The sequence below is a fragment of the Ceratotherium simum genome, chromosome 10 (assembly GCF_057802395.1).
Source record: "Ceratotherium simum simum isolate JZ-2026a chromosome 10, ASM5780239v1, whole genome shotgun sequence".
NCBI classification, from domain to species: domain Eukaryota; kingdom Metazoa; phylum Chordata; class Mammalia; order Perissodactyla; family Rhinocerotidae; genus Ceratotherium; species Ceratotherium simum.
Window position 1 is genome coordinate 12,989,616 of NC_141909.1, and position 13,539 is coordinate 13,003,154.

Consider the following 13,539-nt stretch of genomic DNA (forward strand, 5'->3'; position numbering starts at 1 on the left):
GAATCCTATATAATATGGTATTTTAAACACCCATATGGATATATATACTTCCCACTAGGAATTAAGAAAGTTGTTTTGTTATAATTTAATGCCCATTGTAAAGTGGTTAATAAAAAAATTCAGTATCGTATGAGTTGAGAGGGTTAGAAAAATAAAGAAATGATGACATAAAGGCATTTCTTTGTTAATACTCACGCCTGTATTTATTTAAGTCTACGTAGTGAATCTTCCCTCCTTTTAATCCAACAATTCCTTTCATTAAAAAAAAATAAGTGGGGCAATACGACTATAAATCAAAGCAAATACAGTATTCATCTTTATTCTGGACGTCTTTTATGTTTTAGTTTCTCACAAAGCATTTCTTAGCATTCAGATAAACCATGTGAGAGAGAAAGAGACATAGAATTCTATGTTCACAGAACTGGAATTTTTAAACTACAAAGGAAACCTGGAGATCCTAGAGAACTCTTTATTTTATGGATATAGAAAGTTGAAACTTTCCCCCAAGATTACACAACTAATGAGAGGCAGAGCTGCCAGTTTTCCTGGCTCTCAGTTCAAACCCCTCTCCAACATTGCTTCTCAAATTCCTCCATAGGAGGTTTAATTAAATTATTCGGGTTACATTTCTTGTGGTTTGAAACATGAGCTGCTCAGTATCCCAGCTTCAGTGGGGTCAAGGTAGTGTGTTGGCTGGCTCTGATGGAGAGAAGACAGAGCCCTGGCCAGGTGGGGGTCAGGAATTTTGTTAGTAGAGAGGGATTCCAAGTTGAAGCTGAAGAAACAGGGTCCAAGCTGACCATAAGGGAGCAGTGAGTGATGAAGAAGAGGGGCAGGAAATGCCAGGAAGCCCCAGGGTTGGCCCCAGATGAGGAGACATGGTACTTCTGTATGTTCCCTTTAGGTAGCCCGCAGCTGTGCCTTCCTGGGCTAAGCATCCCACGTTCCAGATATGATTCATAGGCATTCAAGTGACCCCAGTTTTTGGAGGGAATAATTTCAACCAAGAGAAAAAAAGAAGTTTTTAAAATAAAGAAGAATCTAGTTGAAATGTGTCATTTCAAACTAGACTCGGAGGTAGTTGTAAATTTTACTTTTCATATTCTGGTCTAGTGGGACAACTCTGCACTTCTTCAACTCATTCGATTAAAAAAAAAATCCGTAAAGATTGACGTGGGGCTCTCAGGTGTCATGCATCATTATATAAGCCCTTTATGAGAGAATGTCACCCTTTTCTCTTCCTTTAGCAGTCCTATTTCCCTTTTCAATTACTCTGTAATTTTGTGGAACTCCTCATAAGAGTCCTGTGCATGGTTGGCCAAGATAATTAAGGATTTCTGTGTGTCAAAGACTACCAGTATTTAACCTAAGTAAAAGTATTGACCAAAAATAATTTAGACTATTGTAATAGCTACAAGAGCACTTTTATTCTTAAATTGTGTTTTGTGCGGAGATTTATGTCCCAATTGTTGTCTGAGATGCTAGCTATGTTTAGATTTAATTTTCAGATCTTAACGCACTTCATAGTGTTAAATGTTTTTCCCCCTCCCCCTTGCAAAGCTACTAAGCTTTCTAAGTAGAATGGAAATAATTTATTTCCAAACATAGGAGTAGAACTGATATTCTTTGTCCACCTTGATGCTGATTTATATGAAGTGGATACAGACTCATCTTTTAGCAGGAGTATGATTTTAACTTATAGAAAAGTAGAAAAGAGTACTACAACCATGAAACAGAAAATTAAGCTTGTTTTTGAGAAGGGCTCTAGCATTCATTGAATATAAATCTCTTGATATTGATTTGGACTCTGTTATAAGCCAAATAAATAAAACTGCAGAAAATTAATGTGAATTGATTTGGCATACAGTAGACTATTACCTGAATGTGACTTTTATTATATAAAATCTATGGAGAAATTAAAATAGAGCATTTACTTATGCTATAGTCTTCCCTTGTCAATTTCCGTAATGGACCAGAGAACTTTTTGTAATAATAGAAAAAAACCTTATATGCAAGTAATAGATGATTATTGGTAGGTTCCTGTTTCTACCTCCATTGACTACTTTATTCATTCATTCTTGAAACATTTACTGAGAACTTAGCATAGACATACAAATAGAAAGATACATCTCCTGCCCTCAAAGGAATCCACAATCTAGTACGGGAAAGAAGGACATGTGCCTTATGTGCAGAAGACTTATAGATAATGGAGTCAGAGATTGACGAGCTGTCAGACAGGGCCTCATGGAGCGTGGTTTATAAGGTCACCAGGGTCTAGAGTCAGATCTCAGCTTTAGAAGTCCAGAGACTGGGTTTGGTCAATATGACCAGAGTTATTTGGGCTCAAGGGAACTGACTTCTCGCAGCCAACCCCAGAGGAGAACAAATTAATATATATTAATATAACCAATTAATAATTTGCATTGAGAACTAAAATTAACAGGCAGGGCCGGCCCGGTGGAGTAGCGGTTGGGTTCGCACGCTCCGCTTCAACGGCCTGGGGTTCGCTGGTTTGGATCCTGGGTGCAGACCTGCGCACAGCTCATCAAGCCATGCTGAGGCGGTGTCCCACATGGAGCAACTAGAAGGATGTACAACTGTGACATACAACTATCTACTGGGGCTTTGGGGAGAAAAAGGGAAAAGAGGAGGAAGATTGGCAACAGATGTTAGCTCAGGGCCAATCTTCCTCAAAAAATAAAATAAAATTAATAGGCAGATCAGGGTACGTTCATTGGCTGTGTGTTCTCTCTAATTAGGAAGGTCTAAATGGGAATCACGTTATAAACAAGTGAGTTGGTGAAGCTGGACTCAGAGCAAACGCAATGAGTGGGAAGACCTTGGCATCTGGTGGCATCAAATGGTGACTCCTTATTTTTGCCAAGACCACTAGGCAGCCTGATGGATCCCAGCCTTTTCTTTAAAATAGTGATAAAGACACTGGCAAAATTGCTCTGGTCATGCAAGCCCTGTTCTGTCTGTTCGCCTATTCCTTCACCAGATGAATTAAAACCATTGACTAGGCTATAGGTTGGTCAGGTTTTAGTGTTTTTCAATTCAAGTTTAATTAGAGTTCTGGGCAGTTTTTCTTTTGACATAGGATATATTTTTAGTTCCAGGGCTTAGTGGATTTGTTTCTTTTGTGCGTACAAAGAGCTATTCTCTGTTATGTCTTGATTTTGCTCTTTTAACTTTCCAAGGGTAAGCTTATCTCAAGTTTCTCTTCCTTTTGTACTGAATACAACTTATACTCATCCCATGCAATTTAGCTTAAGTGCCTTTGCCTTGGTGTACATCCTCTTGATGTCCTCTTCTCCTCCCTGTTGGATTTAAACTCCACTACACTTTCCTCTCATACCAGCCTGTGCTTCTGTGCTCTTTTCTCTCACACCTTTCTGTAGTACTTTTCACACTCTTAATAATTTATTTCCTCATTTTCCTCTCTCATCAGACTGTAAGCTCTATAAGAAAAGCAACTACGTTTTATTGAACTTTTTGTCTCCAACTGCTAGTTCACTGTCTGGTAGGGACCCAGTAAAGGGAGGGAGAGATGAAGTGATGTTTATGCTGAGCCCTTAAATGATCAGTAGAATGTTTTTTGGGAAGAGAAGCCGCTGAAGGCTACTCTCAAGGTCTAACAGACATGTTTCTCTCTCTTGCCTGACCACTCTTAGGACATTGACTGAATATAAGGATGAGTGTGGAAACCAGATTTCAGCTTAGTTTTTCCCTTCAGTGCTTCTGTCCTAACGCTATACTCTGATTAGTGTTTGAAAGACATTTTCATGAAAATGGCAGTATTCTCCAGTACTTTAATTAGGAGATATTCCTAGTCCCTTATAGTCATGTTATAGTTATCTATTGCTGAGTAACAAATCACTCCAAAGCCTAGCAAGACAATAATTTGTTTTTTCTCATAATTCTGAAATCTTGTTGAGGCTAAGCTGGGTAGTTCTTCTGCTTTATTTGGTGTCTGCAGGGACTGGAATGTTCAAGATGACTTCTTCACTCACATTGTGGTACCTCAACCAGAATGGCTAGAATTAATTGGGGGCTGGTGGGGTGTCTTTCTATATATGACCTCTCCACATGGCTAGCTTGGCCTTCCTCACAGCATGGTGGTCTCAAGGTAGTAGAACTTTTTATGTGGTGGTTGTCTTCCAAGAAGGGAGAAGCAGAGGCTGCCAGTTCTCCTAAAGGCTAGGTTTGGAACTGTAAAAGCGTCACTTTCACCTCACTTGATTGGTCAAAGGTAGCCCAGATTCAAGGGGAGGGAAAATAGACGTCACCGTTTGGTGTGAGGAACAGCAAGCATATGTAGGGAAGGATAGAAGGCCTCTATCTAAAAGAGATGATCTAACACAAATCCGATATTATGTACAACAATAAATAGACATAAAAAGAGCATTGAAGTTAGATATGTACTGAAGAAGCATGACTAATTTAAGTGACTGGTTTTAAATAAATGCATTAAGTTTATTTGGATGAAGTCTCTAGGGGAGAAAAAGAGTTCTGTCTGGTCAGAAAACTAAGCTTTGTCAAAATCAAAGTTAGGACTTGATCAGTAATGAACTCAAACCTAGTACTCTGGTATTGGTGGGTGGTAATAAACACATGGATCATTGGTTTAATTATGCCCAGCATTTCTTATTTGTTAAAAGTAAAATATCTCTTTAATGGTTAAAGTTGCTTTAAAAAAAAAAAAAAAGAGCATAATGGCACTTTGATCCACGAGAATAAAAAAGATCTATTTTATTTTATTTTTCTTATCTTAAAGGGGTGTTTGTAAAAGTGTCACATAAGTAAAGTTTCTTGAGTTGGTAATTCCACTGGGAAAACTTTGTAGTAAATTTTCTTTCTTCCTAGTACTGTGATGGGAAATGGGCTGGAAATGACCCTAATAATCCTCTATTTCTTGACCTGAGCCATTTCCTGAACATTTCAAAAGTATAATAATTAGTTTAAAAAATCTTGATAGACCCAAATAAATCAAGATAAGGACGCAGTAAGTGGGGATACAGAGTGTATCCTTCTTTGAAGCACACACAATTTCTTAAACAATTTCCCTTTGCTGATATTATACTTGATTCTTAACAGTTTGACAATCTCTTATAATTGATGTGTTACTTCGAAGCTTTTCGAGTAGATTTTACCTCTTTAATGCTTACTGTCACATATCTTTATGGCATTTCATGGAAACAGGTGTGTAATAAGGGTCACCATTTGTCTGTGATATTCGCAAAGAAACCAAGCCCCAGGGTCTTGAAAGCCCTCCCAGAGGCTGAATGAATTCATAATTCATCTGTGAAGGACTTTGGTGGAGAACAGAGTTCCTTCCTTCCCTTCCTTTAGAAAAAGGGAGCCTTGCTCTAAAACTAAGATTTAAGATTACTTTCAAAGATGGACACAGGACAAGAAAAGAGTAAATATAGGTGAAGCAGACACAACATAGAAATTATGGGCAGCAAATAAAATTAAGTTATACACAAAACGTATGCTCTGGAGTTCTCCATCTGTGCTGGAGAAGGAGGGATCACAGATTTGACCACCCAAAGCTTCCTCCAACCAAAGGAAGAAGAGAAACAGCTGAGACAGATGCTGGACAATCCCAGCTTAGTAATTAGCCTGAAGAGCCAACAGGGTAGATTCAGTTAGCAAAATGTTTTCATGTATGATCTGTTAATAGTGTCCAAGGATTACGGTCCATGGGAGAAAAAGCCTAGAACATTCCTTTCTGAAGCCTGGGGCTCAGTTTCCTCATATTGACACTACAATCCCTTCCAAACAATATTAATTCAGGTGGATGTGCTGCTGCCTAAAGTCGTGAGGCATTTTATTATTTAAAATAAGCATTTAAGCCTCATGAAACAAAATCAGTTATAATGTTCATAGGAGGGGAGATAGCGTTCACACTTCATAGATGCACTCAACAAATATTGATTCAGGACGTTCTGCATGTCTCGTTACCTTGCTCTTAGGCACTGGGGATGTGACAGTGAACAAGAATGGATGTAAAAGGTAATTAAAAGATGGTTGGTGGTAATGATTGTACAGCAATGTGAATGTACTTAATGCCAGTACACTTAAAAATGGTTAAAATGATAAATTTTATGATATGTTGATTTTACCACAATAAAAAAAAAGGCAATTAAGGCAAATAAAAGGCAATATAGTAGGACTAGATCAAACACTTGGGGTGGGAGAGTGTTAGGGACTCTGAAAGGGGCCTCTATCCTGCCTAGGAGGAGCAGAAGGGCTCCCTGGAGGTGTCATTGGACCCCTGATCCAGAAGGAAGCGGGAGCCTTTGCCCTGCACAGCTTTAGAACTCTAGGGTGCCACATGGGATCTATGGTGTGTGACGTAAGGAAGAAGGAGGAAGTTACACCGGCTGGTAGAGACTGAGGTGACTGTGTCCATGCTAGGCCCTGCTGCACTCGGAGGCTGGTGCCTTTCCATCTTCGCTTAACCAAGTCCTTCCCTCGTGCTTTCCTTCACAGACAGCCATTCTGAGACGGCAGGGTCGATACAGATGCTCAACAGTTCCTGCAAAGGCACATGAGGAAGCGCAGAGCTTATTTGTTACAGAGGTAATGTGTTTTTTTGCATTAATTTACATGTTATTTAAAAGTCATGTTTTCTCTAACACTCCTCCTCTTTTCTTTAAATTTCAGTGATATTTTCAAGATAGTGTCAGAGAGGTGATTTTTATGATGGAAGTTAAAATAGAATAACACAAGGTTTTCAGAGTCTGAAACTTGGACAGAAATGTCAACAGGGGTCATTCCTGATGACAAAACAAGAATTCTACAGAACTTATCTCACAGGCGCAGAATAAGGGGAAACTTGTAAATGAACTTGCTGGACATCTCTGGCAGAGGCTTTGTGATTCATATTGTTTCAGTGGAGATTCAGCACACATGCTTATATATTTGTTTACTTCACTTGTATGTTTACACTTGCAACTTATTTCCAAGACTAGTTCAGTATTCATGGAGTGCCAGGTGATAATGAGCAGAGCCTGACTATCTCTGATCACTGTATGCTTATTATTACTTTTGTTTGATCAGACAAATAACAATTGACTTGTTAAGCAAGAAAGAGAAAGTATTGCATTTAGATTCCTTGTTTTTTTTTCTTGGGGTGTTTGTTTTTTCCTCCAGATGCTTTTAGATGGGATGAACTAATTAAGTGTTTTAATTTTGTTTCTTGATGTTCTCCTTCATTTAAAAATAATGGATTTTTATCCCCATTTTTCTTGTTGATATTTAGATGATAAGTATGCCTGTCAATAAATTTGCCCACTACAAGGAAGCCATGCTTTTATAAGTGAAGACCAATTAAAATAACAATAGTTTCCATTGATTTTTTTTTTGAAAAAGTAAATATGTATTTAAAATTTGTAAAGTGTGTTCTCTTATCCTTGTGAAAAGGTAACTTCTTACCTCCTTTGCTACTATATTAGTAAAATTAATTTCAGACAAATATGCCAGGTATGTTTATAAGTCTTAAATGTTTATCTTAAAGCAGGATGTAGGCAACCTGTGACTGACCCACAGGTAAAACCTGGCCTGCAGCCTGTTTTTGTAAATAAAGTTTTATTGTAGCAGAGCCACACCCATTCATTTACATATTGCCTATGACTACTTTCACATTACAACTCAGAGTGGTTGCAACAGAGACAATGTGACCCTCAAAACTGTTCTATCTGGCCTTTTGCAGAAAAATTTGTTGACCCCTGTTTTAAAGCGTGTAGCAAAATGATTACTAATTCAAGTCCCCAATTGATTAAAAAATATGGTTTTTGAGGAGCAACTCTCCATTACGTTCTTTAATTGCTGCAGGTTGAGCAATAACAACTTCATTCTATGCTGCTGGAACCAACATAACTAAACCTCTTGGGACCCTTCCACTAGGGCGGAGTGGAACAACACTTCCTCTCCATCCTCTGATCCAGAGGAGAATGACCTAATAGCTTTTTTTTTAAAACAACTTCAAAAACCTTTCAGTATAACTTCAAAATATTATTGAATTTCGCGAGTTTAAAAGGTCAGTCATGAAATCAGTCAGTCAGATCCCTGTCTTTTTAGAGATACAAGTTCTCTGGATACTGATGTCTGAATAAACCCCTTATGTCCTAAACTTTCTACATCCCCAGAGGGATGGGGGTTGCTTGCCTTATGCTGTGCTTCTTCCTTGGAAATGAGCTGGTGCTTGCCATGTGGACAGTCAGCAATGGCTTATTAAATGAATGAATCTCTAGCTGCTTAACCTGGTTAACTATATTTTTTGCAGTTCCTTATAATTTAAACATTATAATTATCTTTCTTACCCTTTTTTGCCTAAGATATTAAAAATTTGGGCATTCAGATGTTCTGTTCATAAATGCACTGATTATGTATATCTATACTTATTTATTTTTTAATTGGGAAGGTTCATTTTATACCTTGGAATGGTTGTAACATACTGCAATAGACTTTGGTGGTACAACTTTAGTTGCAGTGTTTGATGAAATACCATGAGAGCTCATGAGAGCTGCTGCTGTCTCTGAGTTGGCCTCCAGAAGAAAGAATAGGGGCATGTCTGCAAGACTGTATCATGCATAGTCAGACTTGACTTAGCTATACTAATGAACCTAGGGACATATAGTGGGAAAATCCAAACCTTTGAATATTTCTGAAATCATACTAGTTTTGGAATGTAATTTTGAGTGTGGATGACTGACGTTCTAAATGTGAAAATGCTTTGAAAATTTTCCAAAAAGCATTTACAAGAGTAAAATTGTATTTAAAAATATTTGTAACTACATAGCAAAGAAATTGAAAAGTTGTTCAGCTCCCACATCTGACTCCATTCTTAACCTTCTCTGCTATTTATTCCACCTCTCAGAATGATAATATAAAAAACTTACATTACTTCCCCTTCACAACTGTGCCAATAAAGTGCTTAGCATGGAGCCTGGCACAAGAGAAGCACTTGCTGTTATTTTCATGACTTGGAGGTAGAGGGGAGTTTGCTTCAGAAGGCCTTCAGGTTTAGGCTGTGAAATAGATAAAAAAAATGTTGGCAATATAAACGATGAAGTGGAGTAAGCAAAACAGAGATTTTGTTCATAATATTAGTTATGGCTAAAGTCAAGTAAACTATGTAAGACATAAATACCTTTATCTGCCTGTCTTTTCACTTATTCATTCCTTTTTTTGCCATACCAAAGTCGACATATGTGTCATTGAGAGGTGATTATACAAAAAATCATGTGAACAAAGCTGATGGTAACTGAATCAAACGCTTCACCTATTGATTTTGACTCATTCGTATTTGAAGATTTGATGGATTCGGCCTTATATTCTTAAGACTATACACGCCACTCAATGACTCCTCCTGGATAGGTGAATCAAAGATACCATGCTGGGGGCCAGCCAGGTGGTGCAAGCGGTTGGGTGCGCGCGCTCTGCTGCGGCGGCCCGGGGTTCGCCAGGTCGGATCCTGGGCGCGCACTGATGCACTGCTTGGCAAGCTATGCTCTGGCAGCGTCCCATATAAATTAGAGGAAGATGGGCACGGATGTTAGCCCAGGGCCAGTCTTCCTCAGCAAAAAAAGAGGAGGATTGGCAGATGTTAGCACAGGGCTGATCTTCTTCACCAAAAAAAAAAAAAAAAGGCACCATGCTGGTCTGTTGAGTCTGTCAAATAGCGAAGTAGTTTATATATTAGCAGTCTGTGTAGGTTTGCGTCACCATAGAATCCTTGACAATGGGATGCTCCTTACTTTGTACATTCTGTACACACAGGCATGTGCATACACAATGAAGATGTCATGGTGCCACTATAATTGGAGTCTAAATCTTTTCTCCTAATAACCTCACTCTATCCCTTATAACTAGAAGGAAAAACTGAGGGCAAATTTATATAAAATTGACCACCAGAGCCAGTTGTAATATGAGTAAATACCTAAACGTAAAAAGTGTCTTTCGGTTCACACTTTCCATTCACTTTCATGTTTTAGGAGAGGCCACATGACTTCTTAAGAACCAAGTACTTTTAAGTCAGAAACAGTACGTTGTTACATAAATGCAGCAAGATGAGGTGAAGTTTGTCTCCTTATAAAATCTGCTCTCAGATCGTGAATCATGGTGACTTAAAGTGACCCCTCTCCCAAGGGTAATGTTTCAGTGGTTTGTAAGCTTCATAGGAGCCTCTGATGGTGGAATTTCAAGCATGAGAATGTTGAGGAGAAAGCATTTTTTTCATGTTTGTATGGGTGTGCATTCATAAACTTTCCCAAATGTTTGCTCAAAGTCATCACATATCTTTTTTCTTTTCCTCGTATACTTTCTTTTTTTTTGAATTCCCTCCCCCTAATAGTGCATCAAAACCTATAACTCTGACTGGCATCTTGTCAACTATAAATATGAAGATTACTCAGGAGAGTTCCGGCAGCTTCCAAAGTGAGTAAATGGTCAGACCGCTCAAGGTGGGGTTAGACACATAGGGAGACTTTGTCGTTGAAATGCTTAAGGAGGTATGTAACTTTATGTGCAATCAGAGAAACGGGAGAAAATATTTCTAAATGGTTTGTGTGTATATGCGGTAGCTGTTGTTTACAGGGCATTTGATAATAGGACCCAAGCCTAGTACTCTGGAATTTGTAGGTGGTAATAAACACATGGATGGTTTAATTATGTCCAGTGATTGTTTTCAGGGTACTCCTGAAAAGGTAGAATTTTTTCAGTGAGAAATATAAAACAAAGAAAATGTAAGTATATTGAAATATGCTGCAGTGTGTTTTATCTTAAAAAGAATATTTTGAAGAGACATAAAAAGCATTTTATATGGAATAAATTTTATATTTGAAAAAAGTAAATTTAGGGGCCGGCCTGGTGGCCTAGCGGTTAAGTTCACGCGTTCTGCTTTGGCAGCCTGGGGTTCGTGGGTTAAGATCCTGGGCGTGGACCAACGCACTGCTTGTCAAGCATGGCGGTGTCCCATATAAAGTAGAGGAAGATGGGCACGGATGTTAGCCCAGGGCCGATCTTCCTCAGCAAAAAGAGGAGGATTGGCAATGGATGTTAGCTCAGGGCTAATCCTCCTCACACACACAAAAAAAGTATATTTAGGGCCCAGTGGCGTAGCAGTTAAGTTCGAGCTCTCTCCTTTGGTGGCCTGGGGTTCGCCACTTCAGATCCTACTCACCACTCATCCAGCCATGCTGAGGTGGCATCCCACATAGAAGACCTGCAACTCTACGACTGTGATACACAAGTATGTGCTGGGGCTTTGGGGAGAAAAAAGAAAAAGAGGAAGACTGGCCACAGATGTTAGCACGGGGCCAATCTTCCTCAAAAGAAAAAAAAATTCTAAAAAAAAAGAAGTAAATCAAAAACAAGCATTTTCCCAGACAAATTTCTTTACCTCTTTTAAAGGATTAACTCGTTCTAGAATTCACCAAAATCAAATGTGTTTAGATTGATCAGTGGTGGTTAAAGTGAATCAGGCGTAGATAGGTCTCACTTTGAGAGGATATCTGTTATAAAATAGTACATCCTGAAATGATGCAGTTGGCAAATTTAAGGATAATTCATTATGAGAATTGAAAGCCAATAACAATGAATTGTGTTTCAAAAGTAATCATCGCCAGTGAAAATTTTACTTAAGACTCTATTAATATATTTTTCTTTGTATTTGATGTATCTGTGAGTTTGAACTGTATACTATTCTCAATGGACCTAGCTATTTGTTTTTCCTATTTGTGTGGTTCAGCCACTCCTTAAGAGTGTTCAGCCAACTTCCCAACTGCATCTTTTTAAACCTCAGCCGAGAACACTCCCTTCTAGCATTATCTTCTCCAGATGGGTATGCTCCTTAGTTCTATATTTACCCAATACTCATTTGGGGATTTTTGAATTCTTTCCATTTGATTGGATTGACCTGTCTTCACTGATAGTCTTGGTCATACTATTCTCATGACTAAAAGAGAGTGGACTGTGAGATATAGGGTACTTAATGTATGATACACTTTTACTCCTTTGGTAGATTTTACCTTTTGGCTTTAATAAGGGTTTCCAATTGTGTGATGAGAAAAGGAGGGGGGATTGTCAGTGATTAAGAACATAGATTATGTAGTCTGCCTGTGTCATCTACTTACTCTGCCCTCTGTTAGCCTCAGTTTCCACATCTATTAAATGGTCTTAGCACCAGTTTCCACCATCTAAAGGACTAAAGGAGATAACATATGTGAAGTACACAGCACAGTGCCTAGCTCATAATAACTGTTTAATAAATGCTGGCCACTATTGTTATTGTCATGTTTTTGTCAGTAATGCCATCATCTAAGATTATGGTTCCCAGTCACTTTAAATGCAGTGACCCGATTCTCCATTTTATTTCATAAACTTCATATTAAAAGTTAATCTACCAAATCTTTATTTGTTAATCCACTTTCCCATTTTTAATATACCTATCTAACTCCCGACAAGCTCTGCCATCTTTTCTACAGAGCTTTTGGGAACTGTCTAACTCTTGGATCACCTACTTTGGAAAGAAATAGCATTGTTTTTATTCTTTATCCAAGTCGACCAGCTTTGGATTTGTTGTATGCTGGCTCTTCTTTTTTTTTAATGAGGAAGGTCAGCCCTGAGCTAACATCCATGCTAATCCTCCTCTTTTTGCTGAGGAAGACCAGCTCTGAGCTAACATCTATTGCCAATCCTCCTCCTTTTTTTTTTTTCCCCCAAAGCCCCAGTAGATAGTTGTATGTCATAGTTGCACATCCTTCTAGTTGCTGTATGTGGGACGTGGCCTCAGCATGGCCGGACAAGCGGTGCGTCGGTGCGCGCCCGGGATCCGAACCCGGGCCGCCAGTAGCGGAGCACGCGCACCTAACTGCTAAGCCACAGGGCCGGCCCATATGCTGGCTCTTCTGATGGGGGAAGAAATGCATTCTCTCTTCATGGATTAGGTACTCATAAAACAAGTTTCTTTCTTCTTTTTAAAGCAAAGTGGCCAAGTTGGATAAACTTCCAGTTCATGTCTATGAAGTTGATGAGGAAGTCGACAAAGACGAGGTAGGATGATCAATTGCAGATTTAAAAATTGATTTATTTTACAGACTTAGAAGATTAATTAGAAAATTACCAACATTTAGCCAAAACAGGAATTGGAATGCTTTTTGAAACAGGGGAAGAATTTTTTTTAAATGTATTATTTGATTGATTGAAATAAGATCTCTGTTTCAACTTCACTGCTTAGCATTGCATGTTCTGGTCCTGTTTATTTGTTCTGAGATCATTTTCAAAGGCCTGGATAAGAAATGGCTGCATTGTTAAAAGATATCAAGATTACTTAGACCTTAAATTTAGATTGTTTTCAACAGGATATCTTAAAACAAACTGGCAGCCAGTAGATTTTAAATGGCTGTTTCTTTAGTGAGTGCTTTGAGTGAAGTATGTAGTAGCCAGAAGCTCTGATTTTAACAAGCTCGCTTCCCCTACTATTGGAGAAATGATTATGGCTAAAGAAGTACACTAAGAGAGCAGGGCATT

General features: G+C 38.6%; 1 protein-coding gene across 7 annotated transcripts in view; it reads left to right on the plus strand.

Moving 5' to 3' along the window:
- The window catches only part of DOCK9 (dedicator of cytokinesis 9), a 283,377-nt gene that overhangs the window by 141,111 nt on the left and 128,727 nt on the right, over positions 1 to 13,539 (plus strand). For all 7 annotated transcript variants that reach the window (XM_004423131.3, XM_087435895.1, XM_087435897.1 and 4 more), the window contains exons 3-5: positions 6,499 to 6,588; positions 10,364 to 10,446; positions 12,993 to 13,062. In XM_004423131.3, coding sequence (XP_004423188.1) covers positions 6,499 to 6,588; positions 10,364 to 10,446; positions 12,993 to 13,062 — 243 coding nt within the window. The remainder of the gene's footprint in view (positions 1 to 6,498; positions 6,589 to 10,363; positions 10,447 to 12,992; positions 13,063 to 13,539) is intronic.